Genomic DNA, 25,135 nt, shown 5'->3' with positions numbered 1-25,135 from the left:
TAAGAGATGTTTCTAGAATAAACATCCTCATCTTCATTAATCTATAAAACAGGGGTGCCAAACTCATTTTAGTTCAGTTCCACATTCAGCTAAATTTGATCTGAAATGGGCCGAACCAGTGAAATAATAACATAATAATATATAAATAATGTCAACTCCAAACTTTTCTGTTTTAAAAGTAAATTTACATTATGAAAAGGTTTACATCTACAAACTATCCTTTAAAGAGATGTGAATAACATGAACAAACTGAAAAAATAAGTGTAATTTTAACAATATTCTGCCTCAGTTTATCATTTACACATGTACATTATAACTTACAGATCACAGTGGATCTACAAACACACAAAACATTTAATAACAGACAGAATATTGTTAAAATTGAACTTAGTTCTCTTAAGACATGTCAGGTTGTTTATATTTGTTCAGATTATTCATATTTTTTGCAAAGTTATACTTTGTTTTATTGTAAATACATGAAAATATTTACATTTACAAAGAGAAAAATTTGGAGTTCTCATTATTTATATGTTATTATGATAGTATTTTACTGGTCCTGTCCACTTTAGATCATATTGGTCTGAATGTGGAACCTGAACTGAAAGGATTGTTAATATCTTCAGTGTAATTTTTGCATTTCACAAATTCATCCCAAGGGCCGGACTGGACCCTTTGGTGGGCTGGATTTGGCCCCCGGGCCGCATGTTTGACACCTGTGGTATAAAAGATAACGTAATAAATAGAGTGCAGTTCGTTAATAATGCAATATAAAACAGTGCATTGTTTCTTTTAAGCTTAAAGTTTTTATCTGTTTTATCTGCTTATCTGTTTTATCTATTTATCTTTTTTTTCCCTCATGCTTATACTTTTTACTGCTTCTGCTTTAATGCTTTTAATGTTTTATGTAAAGCACCTTGAATTGTCTTGTACATGAACTGTGCTATATAAATAAACCTACCTTACCTTGCATTGATTTAAACATTTGAACAAAAAAATGCAGCCAAAAAGTTGAGTTAAAGTCTGCAGTCTTGCCCACTGCAATCTGAAGGATGTAATCTACTCACTCCCATAGAGTGGGTGCAGTAGTAGAAGACCAGCTATTGTGTAACCAGATCATTAGGTCAGATGAAGCGGAGTTTAGAGGTGAGGGGTCAATGTATCAAAGCAGATGCCCCGGACCATGAATTATAAAAAAAAAAAAAAAAAAACTCTGACAAGTCCTGGTTTTATTTGGATAATAGATGCAGACAGGCTCATTGATTCTGCAAAACTACATTTTGCACTGAAATAAATAGTATCTACAAGAAAAAAAAAAGAAAGAAAAAAAAGAAAAAAAAAAAATCCCTAGTTCTCACAAGCTCTGCATATTTCTAATGCACTGGCTGTCACAGAGGCCACTTCACTGTTTGCCCCACATTTACCCTCCGCCTCTGTAATTTCTGCTACATGTGGGATTAACTAGGCGATATCCCACTGAGATACTCAGTCCCACACCTCTGCCAGAAGAGCTCAGATTAATGCAAAAGTGCAAACTCTAATTACACACACGCTGAAAGAAAAACGTCACCCGTGTTTGGTTTTGCGTCATCAAAATCCCAGCTTCAAAATACATTAACAACATGCTTTGCCTATAACAATCTTATCTCTTAATCTGACAAGGGCAGGAAACTGCACAGTCTCAGTTTAGACCTAGACTGTAAAATTAATGGTATATCCAGATGTAGAAAGTGAATAAATGAAAAATAAAACTTTCATTTTTAATCTTTTGCTTCTTTATGGAATGTGCAGACAGTTTATGATCTACCAAACACTCAACCTTTAAAGTACATGAAAAAAAAAAAAAAAAAAAGCACATCATACTATAGAAAATATACTCACTAAAAGCCATATTTTTAAAGGAGAAAATAATAAATAAATGAAAAAAAAAAAAAACACAAAGAAGTCTTAGAATCACCTTGGAGCCGTCAGATGAACTGTACTAATCACTTCCTCGCTGAAGTCAAAGTGTCCGACTCTGCACCTTGGTGACCTCCGTAACATCATCCTCTCTCTTCCTCTTCCTCCTTTCTCATCTGGAGCCAAAAAACACTGATTCTGCGACTGCTCACTCATACGTGAACACACACAAAAGCCAACAGACCCCCTTTCTGTCCAGTAACAGGCCACGTGCTGGAATAGGCTTGGCAGTCAGTCGCTTGAAGGCGGATCTGGGCTGGAATACAGGGACTGGACTGGCTGTGGCTCTGTTTATCTGACCGCCTGTCCCTTTTCCCTCCGTATTAAACCAACTGCAGATTAGTCCGTGTATTTATCATCCCCTCCCCGCTCTCTTCTGGGCCACCTATGATGTCCTATAAAAGCTGTAGCAGAGTTTGCAGTGGAATAGGGGATAATAAAAAAAAAGGGAAAAGCTGGGTTTTCATTTGACAGATTTCTACGCGGAGCATCTTTCGACTTCACCGTCAGTACCACAACATGATCATCACAACAGCAGGTGATATGAGATGACTAAAATATTCTGAGCAGAAACTGGTACGAAAGAGAGTCTCCCAGACTTCATGGAGCTGCATATCCTGTAGTTAAATTGGGTGGGGGCTCTAGGGGGGTTAAAGGGTTGGGCTCCGCTATAGTAGTATTTATCCTTTTACACATTAAAAAATTACCTAAAGTATCATTTTAGAATAAAAAGTCATAAAGTTCTGCCAAGAGATGGCAATGTATTAGATTGTAAGGATGCATGTGACCACTAGAGGGAGTAGTGAGTCACTGTGCTGGAAAACTAACACCACAGGCCTTTGACCAAAGCATCAGAAAGTGGCCAGATGGAATGAGAACCACTAAGAAACAACTTTAAAAAGCAAAGAAAGTGACAAAGTGATATAAAAAAAAAAAAAAATACAAGCACTGTTGTTTCCACCACTGGACTCAGCTCTAATGAAAATAATGGAGTTTGATGCTGAAATGGTAGTGTTTCCTCTAAAAGGGTGAGTTTGATTATGAGGCTTATGAAGGTATAATGTTATTATGGGATGTTATTATCTTTGCTAAATTGGTTGTTTGTTTAGCCATGGTTCAGACTAAACTGACAGTTCTGACCTTGTTCGGACGATTTCAAAACAGATATTTAGTGAAGGTATTATTTTATTTATTTGTTTTTGTTTCTGAAAATGAATCCACATGTCATCACATTTTTACACATCATTAAAACTAATATTAAGTTGTATTGGCAGTGTATGCTTGCACAACATTAAAATCAAAATAAGCACTAAATGGAATGGAATGAACTGAAAAAAAATGAAGAAATTCCCAAATAAATCCAAGTACACTCAAGGAAAAAAGAAACGCACCATTTTCATTTTCTCGATTTTTTCAGAAATATGACAGTTATTGCAAAATGTCAAACTACAATGAGTTCAGTTCTATTCTGAGTCCAAATGAAATGATTGTTTTCCTGGTTCTGGTTGATTTATTTTGATTAGCAATAAGAACTGTATTTTTGTAGTCCTCACCCATGTCTGCTCAGGAGTGAAACTCACAGATGAATTGGACCTCTCCTCAATTGTGCACAACCATTCCCTATAAAAAGACACCAAAATGGAGCAAAAACACATTTGTCCACATTGCCATGACTACTGCAACAGGAGAGAGACTGGGCCATTGGCATGTTTCAAGCTGGACGGAGCAGACGGGCCGTAGCCAGGGTGTTTGGAGTCCACCACTCTACCGTTGTACGCCTTGCTGAGTGTTACCACACCACCGGCTCCTCCAACCACCGTCTCAGATCTGGTCGACCACGTGTTACAACCGCTGCACAGGACCATCCCAGTCGGCTGTCACATCTCCGTAACAGGTTTCGGCCGGCAATGGCCCGATCTCTCTCCAGTTGCAGTAGTCGTGGCATTGTGGACAAATGTGTTTTTGCTCCATTTTGGTGTCTTTTTATAGGGAATGGTTGTGCACAATTGAGGAGAGGTCCAATTCATCTGAGTTTCACTCATGAGCAGACATGGGTGAGGAATGCAAAAATACAGTTCTTATTGCTAATCAAAATAAATCAACCGGAACCAGGAAAACAATCATTTCATTTTGACTCAGAATAGAACTGAACTTATTGTGGTTTGCAATTTTGCAATAACTGTCACATTTCTGAAAAAAATCGAGTAAATGAAAGTGGTGCATTTCTTTTTTCCTTGAATGTATATATGTCGAGGCCCAGGGCATGTTTCTCTTAAATACAGTAAATTCTGGACAAAAAAACCCCAAAAAACTCAGCAACAGCCTCTGCTCTTCTTGTCCTTCGCACAATTTCAACGTTACAAACAAAAAAATGGCGAAATAATGCCCGAATGGTTGGTTGCATCATCGGTCACATTTCAACACATGCAAAAGTGGTGTTGTAATGGCAAGCACCGAGAAAGAGACCAATACTGTGAATTTTATCAGTACACATTCATTTGCCAAAATTCCACAGAGCACAAACAGTGAAAGTGAAACAGCAGAAAAGGGAAGCGGCCTGTTTACATTCCTGCTATTCCAGTTATGAGTTGTTTATGATGCTATTATCAGGTCTAAGGATAGAGCGCTCTGGGACAGAAAAAGAAACAGCATAACTCCAAGTCCGGATCCCATTAAAATCACCAGACTCTTCATATGTTATCGTCAGGGTCTCTTTCCAGTGTTTTACATCTCTGTGATAAATCCCACTACATACTGTAACTCATCCTGGCGCAGAAGCATTTTTGGCAACTGGAAATAAACCCCAGTCCTGCTAAATAAAGCTCTCTGAGTGTTATTAAATACATCCTGAATCACTGTGTACCTGCCATAACTCTTCTGAAACAGGGATGATAAACTACAAAAATCCAGTTTATAGTTGGAGTTTATTTTATTGCCTTTCAGGCTGTCAGACATTCTGTGTTTATACACTGACCTAATCCTCACCATGTGTTTGCTACTGTGAAGCATCTGTGCCAACGGAGACGCTCGTTCACCATCTGTTTGCAAACACATCTTGGAGTGCACCGTGGTCAAAGTCCTCAGCCAATATTAACAGCATCAGCCCTGCATGAGTGGCATTGTGACAGCTAAAGGTGCGAATCTTCACTGACCTCACGATTCGATTAACCTGTCAACTAGAGATGGGTCTTTTAATTACTTTTTGAAGTGGAATACTCACGCCAAGTTAACCCTTAGGGGTCCACGGTCACAGCCCTGTGACTGAATCACATGACATTTTTAACACATCATAGCATCGGAAGTCGGTCACGTAGACCACTGGGGACAAGTGCATTTGAAAAGGCAAACTTGAAACACTATCCCACTGTTTAATTGATGTTGATAGAACAAATACAACCGGAGATATGACAGTTTGAAACAGTCGCAAACAAATGAGAATACAAGTATTATTATATTTCTGACCATATCTTCATCATTTTTTTGTCCTTTTTCAAAATGGAAAAAACTGGCCAAATCTGCTGATTCTTTTTTTTTTTTTTTTTTTTTTTTTAATTTTGGTTTTCGAATTTTCATTTTACAAATGAAGAGAGAGAACAATGGAACAAATAAATGTGACAAATACTGCCCCCCTCCCTCCCTCGAAAAAAAAAAAAAAAAAGCTCCTGGTCTTACTTTTTGTTCAAAAGGACACATGGCATGACACAATAAGACCAGTTAAATTACAATTGCACCTACATAGTCTAAGTAAGGTTGCCAAATTCTGACAAAAGTTTTATATGACTTTCTTAGGCTATATGTTATTTTTTCTAAAGGGACACAACAATCTGCGGATTCTAATCCACAGACTGCATTAGCATTACAAGTAAGGGTGAGAATGACCCCCACTGGAACCGGATCGGAAACTGGGAGGACTGGAGGGGTGAGAGAACGCCTATGTAAAGATATGACTTTATGTCAAATATTTGAGTATACTTTGAATTTATTACAGTTTTAATTTTAATAATAATTTTAATAATATTTGGAACCAATATTCACTTTCAAAGTCTTTGAAAAGGGTCGTTAAGCTTCGTTGTGTTATTTATGCAATAAATTATATATATTTTTCAAATCAGATTTTATATTTCTGTGTGTTTTTTGTCCTTTTATGTTGATATAGTAGGTTAAAGTGGAAAAAACAATAGGCAGATAAGATAGATGAAGTTGTGCTGAAAAAAAAAGATACCAAACATGGGTATAGTAAACATTTCTTTATATTGTTTGTAGGCAAAATCAAAAGGACTCAAAATAATAAATAATGTAAAGCGCTATATTATTATTATTATTATTATTATTATTATTATTATTATTATTATTAACCTCAAACCTAAAATTCACCTGTGTAGAAGAAACACAGCAATTTCAGCATCAAACTCCATGACAATACTGCCACTGCCAATACAAGTTAATATTAGTTTTAGTAATGTGTAAAAATGTTATGACAGGTGGATTCATTTTCAGTAAAAAAAAAAATAAAAAAAAATAAAAAATAAATAAATAATAATAATAATAATAATAATAACAAAATAATAATTTCACTAAAGATCTGTTTGAAATTGCCCAAACATGGTCAGAACTGTCAGTTTAGTCTGAACCATGGCTAAACAAACAACCAACTCAGCAAAGATAATAACATCCCATAATAACTTTATCCCTTATAAGCCTCATAATCAAACTCACCCTTATAGAAGGAATGCTACCATTTCAGCATCAACACTCCATTCTTTTCATTTACGGCTGTGTCCAGCGGTGAAAACAACAACAGTGCTTCTAGCTTTTATCATGTTGTTACTTTCTTTTGACTCTATTAGTTGTTTCTTTGCAGTTCTCATCCCATCTGCTCATTTTCTGTCCTAAATTTTCTTTTTTTGCTCTACATTTCATGCACTGCAGTATCTATGCATTATTTATTCATTATTTATTATTAGGTTTTACTGTTATTATTTTAATACAGGATTCAATTTTATAAGATTTTTTACGATGTACGTTGCTGGTCCTGAGTGCTGATTTTGTTTCATGTATATACTACATGTAATGGCAATAAAGTGAATCTTGAACCTTTCCTTTAATTCAAGCAGACTGTTATATCTGAATTCCCTCTTAATTCGAAAATACTTAAAAATCAGACTAATCAGGTCCATTTGATCCTTTCTTATGTTTCTTGTCCAGTCAAGTGAGATGTTAAAAGCCCCCTTTACTCTGTATATGAAACTGTTCCTTCTATCAGATTCAGACACTGATGGTTCAAGTGTAATGAGACTCCTTTGTTCCCTGTGAAACAGCTCATCTAAATTTGCACGCACAATTTTAGCATAATTTTAGCATTTGAGAGATTGTTTTGCTGTGTTGCATTTTGCATATCAGTTGGGAACCATTTTTTGCACTTTTTGTTTTTTGTTTACTTTTTGTTGTTATATATGTTGCTTCAGATGGTATTGTTGCATCTGTGCCGTTTTTTTTTTTGTTTTGTTTTTTTTTTTTAAATGCTGAGCTCCTGACTTCAGTCTTTTTATTATAACAGATGGGAAACTTGGCCTGCAGTAAGCTGACATGATTCAACTAAACAGATGAAATCAAATTGTTAACACTACTACTACTACCACAAAACCACCAGTGAATCAACACTATGTATCCATAGACTGTATCACTCACTGAATAAAATATGAAGCTCATTGGTTACACACATCTGTATTATGGTATCATCTAGTTTTCTCCTTTAAACTAAAACTCACAGCCACTTATTTTGACAGTTGGTTAAAAAAAAAAAAAACAAAAAAAAAACACTGTGTCTTTTTAATTGATGCTAGCTAAGTCAGTTAATAGTTTACATTATAGCTCTGTTTGCTTAACCACAATAAAACCACAAATCAACTGCATTTTATGGTTTGTGTTGCCAATAGCTGCACTAAAGATCTCTTTGGAATCATAAAAACAAGGTCAGAACTGTCACAGTTTAGTCTGAACCGCAGATCAACAAACAGCAACTTAGCAAAAAAGATAATAACATCATATAACTTTATAAGCTTCATAATCAAACTCAACAGTGGAGAAAAACGCTGTGATTTCAGCATCAAACTCCATTGTTTTCATTTAGAGCTGTGTCCAAGGATGAAAACAACTACACTGTTTCTAGTTTTATTATTAATAATAATAATAATAATAATAATAATAATACATTTTATTTGTATAGTGCTTTTCATGGTACTCAAAGACACTTTACATAAAGCAGATAAAAACAGAAACCAAACACATTAAAAACAGATAAAAAGCAGGTGCAAAAGGCAGGTACATTAATATAAAACAATTAAACATTAAAAGCAGTCTTAAATAAATAAGTTTTTAACAGGGATTTGAAGGTGTTGAGGTCAGAGCAGTGTCGGATGGTTGGTGGGAGAGAGTTCCAGAGGGTTGGAGCATCACTTTGTCACTTTCTTTGACTCTAAAAGTTGTTTCTTAGTGGTTCTTCATCCCATCTGGCCACTTTTTGATACTTTGGTCAAATGCTCCATACTGGTAGTTTCTCTCACCATGGAAACCAGCAGAGTGACTCACTACTCCCTCTAGTGGACACATAAATACTTGGCCCTTTACATATCTCTACAGTCCAATAAACTGTTCTTTGCTATAATTTCAGTGCACTTCATTCACAAAACCCTTATTTTAAGTTATTTTTATCTCCGCCAAGTGTAACGGCGGACTGGGGCGGGGGCGGGGGAGGGGCGGGGGGTGGGCGGGATTTTTTGTTTGTTCATCTGTCTGTTAGCAAGATAACTCAAAAAGTTATGGATGGATTTGGATGGAATTTCCAGGAAATGTTGATACTCACACAAGGAACAAATGATTAAATTTTGGAGTTGATGTGGGGGGGGCGTTGTTTGTTCATCTGTCTGTTAGCAAGATGACTCAAAAAGTTATGGACAGATTTGGATGAAATTCTCAGGAAATTTGATACTGGCACAAGGAACAAATGATTAAGTTTTGGTGGTGATGAGGAGGGGGTTGATGAAATTTTCAGGAAATGCTGATACTGGCACAAGGAACAAATGACAAAATTTTGGTGGTGATTCAGGGAGGTGGTGGTGGTGGTGGGGGGGGGTTGATTGTCTGTTTGTTAGCAAGATAACTAAAAAAGCTATGGAAGGATTTTGATGAAATTTTCAGGAAATGTTGATACTGGCACAAAGAGTAAATGATTACATTTTGATTTTGGTGATGATCGGGGGGTGGGGGTGGGGGTGGGGGTGGGGGGTCTGCTGTTCTAGTTTAATATGTGAAAGGTGAAAGATGACTTTAGCCCCACCCTTAACCTACATCATCACTGTTTTTTTTATGTGCTCTCTTTCTTCTGATCATTCTATTGATATTTTAGGTCATAACTAATACTACGACCTAAAATTTGACCTTAATTTGAAAGTAGTAATACTACATTAAGCTCCTTTAAGACAACACCCTCTTCCCAGACATCTTATCCATGTAACAGCACAAGCGAATGCTCTACATGAAGCATAAAAGACTGATGTTTGATACCCTGCTTTGCTCATATTTACAATGTGTATCCAGATCTAGGATAACACCGAGCACAATAATTGGCCTATCAGCAAAAACTGGAAAATAACACATGAAAAGATTGACATTCACAGTGTAATTTAATAACAGTAGCAAAAGCTTTTCCATCTTCTGACCTTTAGTCAAGGTAAATGTGACCCATGTTTTTAAAAAACACTGGAGCACAATTGTGTTGTAGAGACGAACACAAAAAATGACAAAGTCAGCGGACAATAGGTCCATTGAAGAGAGCCCATAATCATCTGTAGTTTGGTGAATTGAGTCACCGTGGTACAAAGAAAGTGGATGGACAAGGAAAATTGCCTTTCATCAGCTACTTCTTCTACATATCCCTTATTTTCAGGCTTCTCACACACCACACAGCACGGCACTCTACCTCCTAGGAGCACAAAGGAATAATAATAAAATTATGCCTTGAATTGTCTGAAGCTTCACAAATAAGTACATTGCATGTTTTGTTTTGTTTTTTCTGCTGGCACAGGGGCACTGTTATTACTGGAAGCAGCAGTTAAGAACAGGAGGAAAACACAATGTTGAAAACACTGCTCTGAAGTAAAAAAAAAAAAAAGAATAATAAAAAAAGAAATGTCACTTCTAATTTTGCTGCTGCTTTGCAAATCTAAACAAAACTAGACGTAGAACACTTTTCCCTACAAAAGCACTACAATATTAAAGCAAAATAAAATTAAAAAAAAAAAAAAAAAAAAGGATTTTTGGGACTGTCTGAGCTTGTTTATATACTGGAAAAATATCAAAGAAGAAATTGAAAAAGAGAAGTAAAAAGAGAAGTCCCTTCAAATGTTTTGTTCTATTTGCTTGGAGTCATACCGGTCAATGATTTTAATGCAGAGAGGAGATATATTTTACATATTTTACTATTGATTGCTAAAAAAATAGTAACAGTAAATTGGAAGAGTGTCAAATCACCAACGGTAATAGAATGGAAACAAAGACTGAAACAAGTGTACACTATGGAAAGAATGACCGCATCATTACAAATGAAAATGGATCTTTTTAAACAGAGATGGCACATGGTCGAAGACTATTTGTATAATTAAACTTTTTGGGTTGTTGACGAGAATTGCTCTTATAAGCCCTGACATGAGGTCTTTTGTATTTATATAGATGTGTGCATATGTATACAAATATATGAATATTTCGATATTTGGCAATGTATCTATAGATGTAGTATAATATTTGTAATAATAATAATACTATGTGGTTTAATTTATTTATTTAATTTTTTTAATTTATGTCCTGTCTCAGATGTTTTGTTCTGTTTTATATTGTGCAAAAATCTAAATCAAAAGTTAAAAAAAGAAAAAAAAAAAAGGATTTTATGGGGTTTATACTTTGTGTGTCAGAAAATCTTATATCAGAAAATGTCAGTTTCTTTCTTTTTTTGTATTGTATTTCTGGAGATGCACAATGAAAATAAATTCAAAAAATGGATCCAAAAAAAAAAAAAAAAGCATTTTACTTTTAATTTCAAAAGCTCTAACTCCTCCTTATTTTATCCTTCTACTTTATTCTATGCAAATGTTTTGCTTATTTTTTTCCACATGATTATTTTGTAGGTTTTTTAGGTCACATAAACCCTGCGCAGTGTGTTACCAGCCTGCCCACTGGACACGGAAATGTTCACAAATTGCTTGAATAACAGCCTCTTATGAATGTATTCAACAGGATCATGATAAAATGTGGAATTTAACTGCACATCATTTATTGGCAGAGACAACAAGAGCAGAAATGCATGTAATTTGGTATCCATGTGAATTAACAGCTGGTAGTCAAAGCGATGTCCTGTTTTATTCCGGAAAGGGTCACATGATAGGGTCGTGATGAATCAGGCAAGAACATAAAACCCAATCAGGTAGCGAGCTCAAATGTCTGCATCCGTTTCCAACAGTCTCCCATTACAGACTCAAACAGGGCTAAAAGTGTCTGCTTTATGGATCCTAAAATACCAGAGTAATGTTCTTGGCAGGGGTTTTAAAACACAAATGTACTATTGAGGACAGACTCTGAGAAGTAAAAATCATGTTTTTTAGTTTTTTGTTTTTTTTTTAAGCCTTACCTGTCAGGGTCGGCCTGTGTGATGTCAATGCGTGGCAGGGAGGCGATGGGCAGGCTTGTGGGTCTAGTTCGTGTCACTGGATCCTCTTCAGGTGTCAGCGGCCTTCCCCTGTCTCTCTCCTTCTCCGCCTGTCGCCATGACAACGGAGGCAGCTGCAAGTTGCCAGAAAATCGTCTATGGACTTTGCACACCTCTACACTGAGGGTGCCGCTGGTGGAGACTGGTCCCCCGGGGGGCTCCTTACTCTCCTGACAGACAGAAGGAAAGATATGGTGATAAATTATTGATATGATAAAGTCTCAGGATTAGGTTCTAGTGTGTATGTGCATGATCTACAACTGAAAAATATGATTTAAAAATGTCTAAAATGATGAATGTGTAATTTTTGGGACTCCACAAATGTGCACAAATCAGAATCTGAATGATTATTAATATGTCATGTCCAGATTTTTATTTCAACTTCACAGACTTAACTATTTTCCACTTTTGCAGACACACACACTGAAGTCTAAAAAATATTTGTAAATTCTTTTGCAAATTGTAAAAAGTGTGTCTGACGCGCATTGATCTGGTTAGATTTGCCTGTAGAGTTTTGATACTCGGATCAACAAATGCATGCTACATTTAGGGGCTGGTGGAAAACTGGGTCATCAAGGATTTTGGTGGATCTGAGTGGAATTTAGAAGTAGGGCTGGGCAATTCAACTAAAAAAAAAAAAAAGGACGAGTATTCCGCTATAGTGGAATACTCTTAATAATACTATTATTTCTCTTTCATGATGGAAAACTACTTACCATTATACAGCTCCAGGAGCATATTCACAATTAATATATACACAAAAATAATATATAATATATTCACAAAAACAACGCGCTTTTTAACCTACAAAAAAATAAGGCATTTTAACCTGTCACAGTTACACTACTCAGACAGTTGACCCCTATGATGGACATCCCATGTTTTTCATCCTCTGAAGTAACTATAGGCTAAATGTTTTGAATTTTTTCATGATCCACAATATTTTCTAGATCATATAATACATATTTGTAGCCATTCTGAGATTATTTTACTCATGTATATATTCCCTACAGTGAGCACAAAGGAAGAAGAATAAAATGGTAATTAATGTCAAGTCAATACATGTATGAAATGTAAAGCAGTTACTGTAAATGTTATTTTGCAAAACAACACAAACACAGACACAGTCATAATGTGTATTAACATCTGAATGCATGCAAGGTGAACTGATAAAAGGTAAAAGAAATACATGGAATGATACGGACTGTGAATAATTATACATGTGTGCATGTGGGGATCAATAAGGAGACTAATGTTTCTTAAAATAATACAATAATGATAAATATAAAGGACATATTAGTAGGGGTGTAAAAAAATATCGGCTCTGCAATATATCATGATATTTCATTTCACGATACTGTATTGATATTTTTAAGTATTTAATGAAATGTAGATATTGCACAGGTTCCTTTTTGTTTTTTGGTTTTCTATTTTGTTTATGTTTTATTTATTATTATTTTAACACTGTTTTATTAAATAATGGTTATTTGAAGCTTCCTAAAGAGGCAGATTTTAGTTCCTTTGTTGAGATTGCACAAAAATAATGCGATGAAGTTAGTTCTGAACGAATAGAATATGAACATTTGAGCAGGATCTTAAACTGTAATGTCTGTAAAACAGAATTTAAGGTTTAAGTTTTTACAGAGGAAAGTTTGGTGATATAGCATTAGATCCTGTTCTGATCAAATCAAAATGTGTTTAGTATTTGTGCAAATATCTAGTGTATCATGATATATCGTAATATATCGTATCGGGATCCTAGTATTGTGATTAGTATCGTACCGCCAGATTCTTGCCAATACACACCCCTACATATTAGACACCACTATGTATGAAGAACTGCAGAAACACAAGTTAGACTTACAGAAAGAAATGAAAGAGTTTGGAACTACGTTGTAAAATCCAGAGCAGCTCTTTATTTTGGGGGTGAAAGGTTAAAAAACTGTCTTCAGCTCTTGTATTAGCTTCTATCAGCTCTTCAATAAATAACTCAAGTAGTACATCATGCGAAATATTTAAATCAAAATAATGAATGAATCAGCTCACATATTCATTATGATCATGGTGGAAGGGAATATTACATATCAGTTCATATTTTCTGCTGCTGATTTTCTGAAATTTTGGCCACATTTTCATCACATCCAGACAGCATTCGAATCACTTCTGCTCCGGTTTACAAAGTGCCAAGTTTGTTTAAACACAAACTAAACAATCTGCGTTGCCCTGCGTGTAACCCTGATTTAACAAAGGACCATACAGAATATTGGCTGCATTTATATTTTAATGTACTTCATCACACAGGGAAAAATTAATAGCTTGATCAAAGCCTATTCACGGCCCTCGACACTCGAGGTGCCAATTGACATTTTTATGAGGCTGTGCAGAATATAAATTTTGTGTTTAATGTGTCTGGTTGAGTGTGAAGGTTCCCGTAAGGATGCCAGGGTGCTTGACTGCAATGACTGGTTGTAAACAAGCCAGGCAATAGAGGAAACAGAGGCGGGCTGCCAGAACCCATTCTACATACATCACTCTGTGGTTTATTTCATCGTATGTAAGCGTTTAATGAAACACACCGACAGCCCCAAATGAACAAGGCACATACGGAGGCAGGATGATGCAGTGGGGGATCGAGGAATTCCTAGAATACTTCTGCTAGCAAACAAGAAGTTATTTGTCTGTGTGCGCAAGTACATTTGTGCATGTGTGTGGTGCAAGGGACGAGACGGAAAAAATGAGCGAAAAACTGACGGCGTGGGATCAAGTGTGAGAAGGAGAAAGAGTGAAGTCACGGCCCGACCTCACTGTCGTCAGAGCAGACAGCTGACCACAGTTCAACAAACTAAGAGATTTACAAAAATGCACATATTAAGCTTCAAGGCTGGAACCATTTGTTTTGTCCCTGAAGCAGCGGAATGTTTTGATGAAACAGTTAAAAATTCCTTCTGCTATTTCACAGAACTCAAGGTAACATTTCAAAAGTGTTTATTTTTTTCCCCCCAATTAAGTAGCTTAACCCTTTCATGCACAATGATTAGTACAGTGGACAGCTGTTCAAAGCTGGTCTCTTGCATATTTATGTTTTTTTTTTTTGTTTGTTTTATTTTCATATCAGCCAACACAGTGGATACTTACGCATCATCCCATACACTGTAATTCATACCATTACTGTAAATTTGCTGTTCTAGATAAACCTAATCTGCAGTAACATGTTTGACTTTAAAAAATTGCTAATTGTTATTAGACTGTAATTAAGTGTTTCATATTTTTTAAACAAAAAGGTTTTTATTTTGCATACTATCTGCATGCAGGCATGTTAAAATGTGAGAAAACATCAGATTAGCAGCATTAAACATGTTTTTATTTCATAGTTTTCACGCAGTATTTCAGTAAATACATGTTTCTTTTGCTTCTAAAATTAAACATATGTCCAACTGAGTGGATATTTTTGTAACTCCATGAAAAATAGGTTAATAATTTTTTTTAATTTTTTTTTTCATGCTTAAAGAGGAATAAAAACACTCAGGAAAAAAAAAAAATCTTCATTAATGTTCTCATAATTCATGCATGAAAGGGTTAAAAGACCATGGAAAGAATTAAAGCCTCACTCACATTCAAGAAACAAAACCAGTGCAGTAAGACATTATATTAACCACTAAGTTAATATATCAGAGTTTGTTTGTCTGGCTGATTGTCTGTTAGCAAGATAACTCAAAAAGTTATGGACAGATTTGGATGAAATTTTCAGGAAATGTTGATACTGGCACAAGAAACAAATGATTAAATTTTGGTCGTGATTGGGGGGGGGGGGGGCTGATCTGTCTTGGCGGAGGTCTGCGCTCTCCGAGTGCTTTCCTAGTTATTATAACTTTTATTTAACCAGGAAAAAAAAACTCATTGAGATTAAAAATCCTTTTTTCAACACAAAAATTAAAAATCCTTTTTTCAAGAGTGTCCTGGCCAAGATCACAGCAGCAGAAGTTACACAAAATGGAAATCACAGCCATACATCCACACTAATATACATAACCACAATGAAAGTCAGTACTAAAAACAAACTTAAAACTGATAAGAACATAGATATAAAACATCACCATTATTTTAAAAGGTACTATAAGTGTAACAACAATGTTCCTTAAAAGCATCTCAAAGCCGAAACCAATTCAATCAATTGGAAAAACTTCTAAAGTAAAGTAAAAAAGTAAAATAAAACAAAGTGAAGTAAAAGTAAAAAAGTAAAGTAAAATAAGCTTTATTGTCCCCTGGGGGAAATTCATCTTGTGCACAGTGCTACATATCATTGCTTCACAGACAAGATAAAAAAACATCATCACGTGGACACATTATAACAAAGACAGTCTGTCATATAAAACAGACATGGACTACACATGACAATCACAACACAGAACATATAAAGACGACTAAAGTGCAGGGAGACAAAAAAAAGTGCTAAGTGCTAAAGTGCTGTGTGTTTGTTGCACATTGCTCCTTTGCACTAGTTCTTAACATTGTTCAGCAGCTTAATGGACGTTGGGACATATGATAATTTGAGACGGTTGGTTTTGCACTTTGGCATACGAAATCTTCTTCTTGATGGAAGACGTTCGTATTCAGAGGACAATGGATGAGTCGGGTCTGAAGAGATTTTTGTTGCTTGTTTCATGACCGACTGGTTCTACTGATTACACTGGTCAACAACAAATTTATTGTTTAAGTTTTTTGAGCTGATTTAGGATCATTTTGGTGTGCTGAATCCAAAAATCACTTTAATTTTGCTCAATCCGGTCAACTTTCTGAACTATGCTACATATTGGCTTTTTAACATTTTTGCTTACATTTATGGGCATTTTCACATCATATGATACAAAATTCTTTCATATTTCTTGCAATAAACGAGTTCTGAAGATTTTACTTTTGCCAATTTATGATTAATGTTTTTTTTAATATTACAGGTGAATGAAATGGCTTCGACTAGAAGATCTTGCAAAAATAAGCCTGACGTATTCTGCTACATCTGCGGTGAATACACCATTGTACCTAACAGGAATCAAGTCACAAGTTTCATACAGTGTGCTTACCAATCTTATTTGGGTATTAATTATTATATTTTGTGAGAAGATCAAATTTTTCAAAATCAAATTAGCAAAAAAACCTGACCTGATTGAGAAAAACAGATGTCATTTTTGGATTTAGCGGTGCAAAATGGTCCTAATTCAGTTGAAAAAAACCTAGACAACTTGCAAAAAACATTTTTTTGTAACCCAGTGTTATCTATGGACTGATATTCTCTCATACCTATAATCTTCATTCCTGTTTTGTGCATATTGGCCAGCCTGTTGTTTAGTTGTACTGATAGGTTGCCATACCAGGCTGTGATGCCGTATCTAATGAGGCTTTCTAAAATAGCTCTGTAAAAAAATCAGCATAATCCGCTTGCTGACCCCCATACAGCCTCAGTCATCTTAGAAAATACAGTCTTATTGCACAAGTTTTCTATGCGTGGTTTCCAGCAAAGAAGGTTATCAATGTGGACCCCTGTATGTATGTGGCCACTTGATCAACTACATCCACATTCATCCTTTTTGCATTGATTTGATAAGTGCATATTTGCACTGCATTGGCTATTTATGCACTTAATTTAATTTTTATTTATTTAAGATCAATATGTAAGATTTGCAATTGTGTGTATATTTTCATGACATTTATAATGTGGGAGTCTGTTTTGTGTTGGAGTGCATCATTTGTTGACATGTCCAACTTCATTTCTATGCTAATAACTTTCTACTTCCATAATAACTTGTACAGAGATTTCCAGTGTAGACCATTTGTGTTGATTTTTCGGCAAACTCTTCTCTCTTAGTGTCTCTATTCTGTTTCACTACAGCAGTAAATATACAACACTAGCTACAGTAAACAGAAATGTCAAGAAACAACCAGCTTCCAGCACAAGTCAAGACTCCCACACAAACTTTATGCAAGCACACGTAAATCTCACTGAACCAAGGCCTGTCACGCCATCACCGCTATATTCTGGGTTCCTACACATTTGAAATTCCAATGTTCCATACTTTTTACACACCCTAATTTCCAGATGTTTTCAGACTTCAGTCGTCAGAGAATTTCCATCTACCCATTATGAATTCTGCCAACGATAATACAAGGCATGTCGAATAGGTCGCTCATGAACAGTGTGTGGATGTCACCTGTCTGTCAAAGCAGCAGTGAAAATTGACAACACATGAGCGGGCCTTAAAATGGGTTGGCGCAGTGGTTCTCAGTCTTTTTCTGTCAGGCCCCCCTTTGGAGCATGAAAAATTTCCAAGCCCCCCTCACCCCTAACAACATTGTACCTGTGGTGAAATTATTACTTTTATTGAAAGAAACATCAATATCGTAAGAAGCTTTCCCTTGAATAATTTGTTGTGCAAATTAAAAATAATGTAGATTTTTGATTGAACAATACAAATGAACTCAACAAGACTGCTCCCTGAGGCATTATTTTTCAAAATAGAAATAGGAAATGTGTAATTATCTTACAACTATGACAATAAGGAACTTTTTTTTTAGAACAACAAACACATTTTGGTAACAAAGATGAACATTTTAACAATATCAGTGGCTGCAATGAGCCCGTTTACGTTGCGCATCTAAGAACATCAAAGTGCAAACTGTACAAACTGTGCAAAAACAGAAACACTGCACATTTTTCTTTTCCAGTCCAATCCTTGTCCACTCTCCAAACCTAAACTCTTTTGTGTAGTCTAGTGACAGATCACCATGGCAGTAGATTTGTTTGTTGTACGTCCCTAAAATGAGTCCAGGGTGTACCAACGCTAAAACATTAATTCCACCCGCTACATGTTCAAACCTGAAGAAAAAATAAACACTTAGGAATGATCCCATGCCCCCCCGGCAAGCCTTTGCGCCCCCCTGGGGGGGCCCGTCCCACTTTTTGAGAAACACTGGGTTGGAAGAAGATAAGAGCAGAAGGCAGGGCATTCAACTTGTCAATCTGCCCAAATGTTTTCTGGGACGTGTAGCCTACTGTATGTGCTGTCACACAAACATTTTAGCTGTGCTAGCAACCTTAAGACAACAGATCGATCCATTTCTTTTTAGATATTCATAATTTTATGTTTTAGAAAATAGAACAGAGGTAACAGTCTTGGAAGCATGAATATTTTTCCATATATTTGTTTCCAGTTTCCACATTTTTCCAGACCTGGAAATTTATACAATCAAATTCCATACTTTTCCATACTTGCGTAGAAACCCTGTATATTGAAATTATTTGACATACACTACAAACAAGAAGTTAAGGATATATATAGATTTTTTTTTTTTTTGGCTTTTTTTTGGTCATTTTTGCCATTTGTAAATAAAACTATGTCTGGTCAGTAAAAAAATGTGTTTCAAGTCAATTCACACACAAAAAAGTAAAAAGCGTAGTGCAAGAACCCCAACTAAAAAAATTCCACAAAAATTAAAAACATCCTTAACTTTTGTTTGTAGTGTATATTATGATTATGATAACAGTCTTTCTTCACTTGTGAAAAAAAACAGAAAGATAATTTCTTATTATTTCTACATTGTTTGTCTGGTCATCTTTTAATGACACCATCTCATTGCATCTCATTAATATATATACATTTTAACTTAATACTTTGGTTTAATATTTCAGTAATATGTTTTGTATATTCTAATGAAGTCATGTCTGTTATGTTCAGTTTTTATTAATGTTAAACATGTCTTAATTATATATATTTCAAATCTAAATGTCTCCTCTTCTTCATTAGGAGAATAATAAAACTATTAAATTAGTACAGAATCTGCATGAAATTAACCGAATAATTCCAATACAGCCTTGATTTAACCTTTAACTAACCATTTCCACTTCTGTGTAACCTCTGAATTACTTCTTATTACTTGACAATAATTATGTCTTTTATGTGAATTATGAATTATTGCTATATTTCACTTTTACTTGGAACATCAGGTCATCTATATCCATCCATCTATATCAATTCCACCTCCTGAAGCTTTCAGATTATGAGGCAAAATAAAGGAAATCCTCCCACTTCCTCTTTCCACTGAAAATGATGGACAATTATTAAACAGACATGAAAAAACCACGACTGAGGGAGTAAGCTGGAAAGGATGAGACCCAGAAAGGCAGAGCTTCTTGGCGAGAATGGATGACTGATAGGGCAGAAGACGTAGTTAGAGAAACCACAGACGGAGACGGGAGTCTGCCTTCCTTTGTGATTGTCAGTAAACGAAGATCTGCTGACTCTCCTACTCCTTCTTGGAAATGTAATTTGTCTGATTTATCGAAGCTGTCTTTAAGACACATTCCCCCTGTCCCAGGAAAAGGGTGAAAATTAAATCTAGCAAAACACAGATCTTTTCAGTCAACTCTGAATCTGGACTACTTTCACATGCACAACATCCCTCGTCGAACACAGGATATTCCAGAAGATCTATTGTCATTACGTTACAGAGCCGTTTTTGATTCACCGCCAAATTATGTATCAATCGTGTATTGACGTCATCTCTGACAACTGGACATGTAATTCTAGTTCTTCATTGATCCCTTGTGCTCATTCCAAATGGCTTTTGGAGCAAGAAATATTGGTGATTTACTCTGAGGATATCCCTATGCATAAACCAAGAGTAGGTGAAACGGATGTTGATTATTTATTTCAAAACAGTAGTAAATTTAGAAACCGGGATTTATCATATGTGCCAGAATGCGGTCGTAAAAGAACATGAAAGGTAAAGCAATCAGTCTCACACAGACGTAGTGCAGCTCCAGTGTCAAACAGAGGTGGAAAGGGTGTTTTCCTTGATGAAGATGAAAAGCTTTTCTTGGCTGCGATGTCTAAACAACTCTCGTGCTCCCTGGGTAACTTCCAAAAATCCTTTTTGAAGGTGATACAAATGAGACAGCTTTTAGAGTGAAGCTCTAACACCATGGCTTGGTGTGATACCTGAATTATTGAATCTAGCAGAAAAGAGGAAGAAAAATTCTGCATCAATTATTGAAGCGCTATAGAATTTAAATGAAATGTGGGAGATGAGCACTCGTGAGCATTCAATAGAACAGTATAGCAGAAGTCTGTAAAGGAACATGTCTTTCTCATGAAATACAATATTGTTTGAACAACAACTAAACAAAATACATAATTCAAAAGCTATTATATAAATTGTTCTTCTTGGTTTCAGCTTTGCATAACAGTAACTAGTAGATTATCTTACATTTCAATAGGGCTTTTCTACAATGGTGGTACTCAAAGCAGCCTACAATGTGTCGCATTTACACACCAGTGAAATAGCCACTTCGAACAAGTTTTGCTCAAGGGCACTTCAACATGTAGAGGGGGACTGAACTACCAACCCTCTGGTTTGTGGATGACCCATTCTACCTCCTGAGCCACAACAGTACTTAGCATAACAGTAAACAGGAAAAAATACATCTGTACTAATGCTAGTTTTTAGTCTTTGAAACTCATGAAAATATGCCTGGATCACAAAAATGTATATTTTAATTAGTCAACACAAATGCAGAATGTAAGCTTAAATATCTGTATGTTGTGAATATATTTTTCCAGTTATATAGAGTTTTAGTAAAGAATTATTTTTGAGTCATGCTTGAGTTAACGACAATAGAAAGAAAAAGTCACTTAAATATCACACCACTTTTTTTAAACTGTGACTATTTGTCATCAAAATCAAAACCAACTTAAAAGCAAACCAACTTAAAAAGTGACTGAACTTAAGACTTTTCCATAACTCAAATAACCACTAGATGCACCATGAGTTTGTGGTTTATGCAGTCAAAAAGACAAAGTCCATTCCATTAATGTATTTCAGATGTTTTATTTTCAGGTTTTGCAGGCAAACAATAATTAAGGCCTGTTTGCTTTCTCTCTTGCTCATCCTGTCATGCTGATTGACTGACTGGTAAAAAAAAACAAAAACAAAACATAGGCCCACCCAGGTGCATGCTGGTCTCCCTTGGTGCTGCCTATTTATGCCCACAGTCTAAACCAGTGGTTTCAACCTTTTTTGGCTCGTGATCCCATTTTAACATCACAAATTTCTGGTGACCCCAGACATTCAAAACAGACTTTTTATTTGCTAAAATTATTTTTTTTTTTCATCATGTAATAGTTTGCTATACTATGTTGCAAATAAACATTAATTTTAGACAACATTTAGTTTATATAATGCATATTATTATGGACGGAGGCAGAAAAGCCAGGTGTAGATTACTGCACAAAGGGGGGATTTGTTTTTCCTTGGTCAGGATATGTACAGTCAGTCCAGCTTAGATTTACAAGGCTGACAATTAATACTGAACAAACAAGAACTCAAACTATGAATTATGAAAGAGCTGCAGCATCTGAAACTGACCACAATGAACATTTGAAAGATAAACAGAACCACAGTGCTTCAGTTTCAGCTTCAGAGTTTGTCATGTCTTTCATGTATGGTGATTATCTCTCTCAACTCACCATACATTTTTTTTTTTTTATTAGTAAGTTTTTGGGTTTTTTTGTTTGTTTGTTTTTTTATCAATTACTAAAAGCTTCAAGCGACCCCATTTGAATTCCAGGCGACCTCACGGTTGAAAAACACAGTTCTAAACCGATAAGAAAAACAAAACAAAAGGTGCTAAGTACTAAAGAATCAAAGTAATAACCCTGAAAGTCAAAAAATATATTTTAAATATAAAACAAACAAAAAAGCAAACAATCAAAAATAAACAATTAGCAAAAAATAATAAATTACCAAACAAAAAAGTAAATTAACTTTGAACAAAAAACTAAATGGTAACTCCAACAAACTGATATCATGAATGTTACTCAGATTACCTCTGAATGACACTCTATATATTTACCCTTTACTCATCATGGACACTGAATATTCTGTTTTCAACCTTGTCTCCTGTAAGTCTGTGGGCTTGTCATAAATCCTTCTGAGACTTGACAGACACATCACTTATGTAAACACCGATGACGATGGATGCATATGAAGGGCATTCTCATAGCTGCTCTACATACCAACGCTTGCAAAACTTCACCATATATGTGCATGATGGTGATTATGAGAAGGTTTTTCCTTGAGACATTGTCCGATCTTGGTATTTTATTTGGCCTTGCTGATTTCTGTCCTCAAAGCTTCAATTAAAGGGGTCATATTTTGCTAAACCCACTTTTATTAGTCTTTGGTTCATTTATTTGTTTATTTGGACCCTAATAGTTTATAAGGTTTGAATTTGAACCCTCCAGGTGTTGCAAAGCTATCTTTATATTCATTCTGGCAAAGATCAAGTGTATTTCTACAACCTGTTTTAATTCCTTCTTAATTTGTTGCGTCACGACATTTGCACATACAGGGTGGGGAAGCAAAATTTACAATATTTTGAGGCAGGGACTGAAAGACAGTGTATGACCAATTAGTTTATTGAAAGTCATGAGAATTTATTTGCCACAAGAAAATTGACATAATAGAAAAAGTTTTTATTCTATGTGTCCTCCTTCTTTCTCAATAACTGCCTTCACACGCTTCCTGAAACTTGCGCAAGTGTTCCTCAAATATTCGGGTGACAACTTCTCCCATTCTTCTTTAATAGTATCTTCCAGACTTTCTCGTAATAGTTTTGCTCATAGTCATTCTCTTCTTTCCATTATAAACAGTCTTTATGGACACTCCAACTATTTTTGAAATCTCCTTTGGTGTGACGAGTGCATTCAGCAAATCACACACTCTTTGACGTTTGCTTTCCTGATTACTCATATGGGCAAAAGTTTCTGAAAAGGTATGGATAATAGCGTTAGGTATGATTATGACATCAATATATGTTTGATTTCAAAACAATTGACGTAGTGCCTGCTGAGAAAAAACAACTAAATGTTCATTGTAAATTTTGCTTCCCCACCCTGTATATGGTCAAGACTTCCGACGAACATTTCTCCGAGTACGACATAATTGTTTGTCAGCAGCAGCGGTTGTAGTCCAGATTGAAAATATGTCCAAACTTCAAGCCGATACCCTAAAATGTTCAGTTGTTATTTGAACGGAACAGAGCAGCACAGCCAACAACCTGGAAGGGGTGGGGCATGAAGTACCTCATTTGCATTTAAAGGGCTAGCACTCAAAACGACCTTCCTGGTGTCATTACTCACAAATATTGTTGAAGATGGGACCTGTGGAGTTGAATTAATGAAGAATTCAGACCCAAGCAGAACATTTACAGTTCATGTAGACCACAGGGAAATGTTTTAAAATGCATTATTCCATTTTAAAAAAGCTAAATATCCCTCCTTTAAAAGGCTTTCTGACACAAAACAATGGGCTCTGGTCATCTGCATTGTTTGACTTGACAATAACTAAAAACAATTAGGATTCATTTATTCAATTCATATACAGTTATTTGTGCAATTTTCCATAGTCCGCATTTTATTAATAGTAGATAATGATTATGAGTGTTTTAAGTACTGTTTAACCCTTTCAGGCACGAATTATGAGAACCTTAATCAAATTTTTTTCCTGAGTGTTTTGTTCCTCTTTAGGCATGAAAAAACAAACAAACAATGTGATAGAAATTTCCTTCTGAAAAAAAAAAAAAGTTAAAATACATTAAAAAAAAGTAATAATGACAAAAAATTCTTATGAACCTATTTTTCATGAAGTTGCAAAAATATCCACTCAGCTGGACCACCACACGTTTAATTTTTGACGCATAGAAACACGTATTTACTGATAAATTGTGTGAAAACTGTGGGGAGGGCTTGTGATTCTGGGGGTTTATCCTCAGAAGAGATCTACATAATGTTACCAATTCACGTCAGAAAAGACATGTAGTGTCTTAAAACTTTAATAAAGATATATGTAAAAAAACAAAAACAAAACAAAAAACAACAACAAAAAGAACAACAAAATCCATGAATATACAAGAGAACAGCTGTAGAATAGCTGTCCACTGTAGTGACCGCTATGCATGAAAGCGTTAAGCTCCTCCAAAATAACAGTGCATTACTTCCCTTTGTGCTCAGCTCAATGTGTTTAGATAAAGTATTACTTTATTTCCCCTCTAATGAACTATACAACACAAATAAAGGGCTGAGAGGATGTGAAACACCTAAAAAAAAAAAAAAGCCTCATTCTCTATTAGCGGAAACTATAAAAATGAGGCTCTTCAGTATATGCAGTCAGAACTAATATAGTAAGCTAATGTGGTAAATGCTAGCTTTGATCTCATTCATTTAATAAATGCAACTTTACTTAGCAACTCCATTCCTCTGCTCTATATCATCACATGGAAGGGGGTAAAATGGGAACTGGATGTACTTTAAGAACTCAGGGACACATTAATGCAGCATACTGAACACAGACCCATGAACATAAGTAGAACAG

General features: G+C 35.4%; 1 protein-coding gene across 3 annotated transcripts in view; it reads right to left on the bottom strand.

Annotated features, from left to right (window-relative positions):
* LOC115436532 (cAMP-specific 3',5'-cyclic phosphodiesterase 4B-like) overlaps nucleotides 1-25,135 on the bottom strand; it is a 122,867-nt gene that overhangs the window by 53,311 nt on the left and 44,421 nt on the right. For 2 of the 3 annotated variants that reach the window (XM_030159397.1, XM_030159398.1), the window contains exon 3: nucleotides 11,636-11,883. In XM_030159397.1, the coding sequence (XP_030015257.1) occupies nucleotides 11,636-11,883 (248 nt within the window). Of the gene's footprint in view, nucleotides 1-1,954; nucleotides 2,226-11,635; nucleotides 11,884-25,135 lie in introns of those variants that run through there. The other variant, XM_030159399.1, reaches the window with a different exon arrangement.

Source organism: Sphaeramia orbicularis, chromosome 17, assembly GCF_902148855.1.
Source record: "Sphaeramia orbicularis chromosome 17, fSphaOr1.1, whole genome shotgun sequence".
NCBI classification, from domain to species: Eukaryota; Metazoa; Chordata; class Actinopteri; order Kurtiformes; family Apogonidae; genus Sphaeramia; species Sphaeramia orbicularis.
Note: the sequence above shows the minus strand (reverse complement) of the source record. Positions and strands in the feature narration are given on the sequence as shown.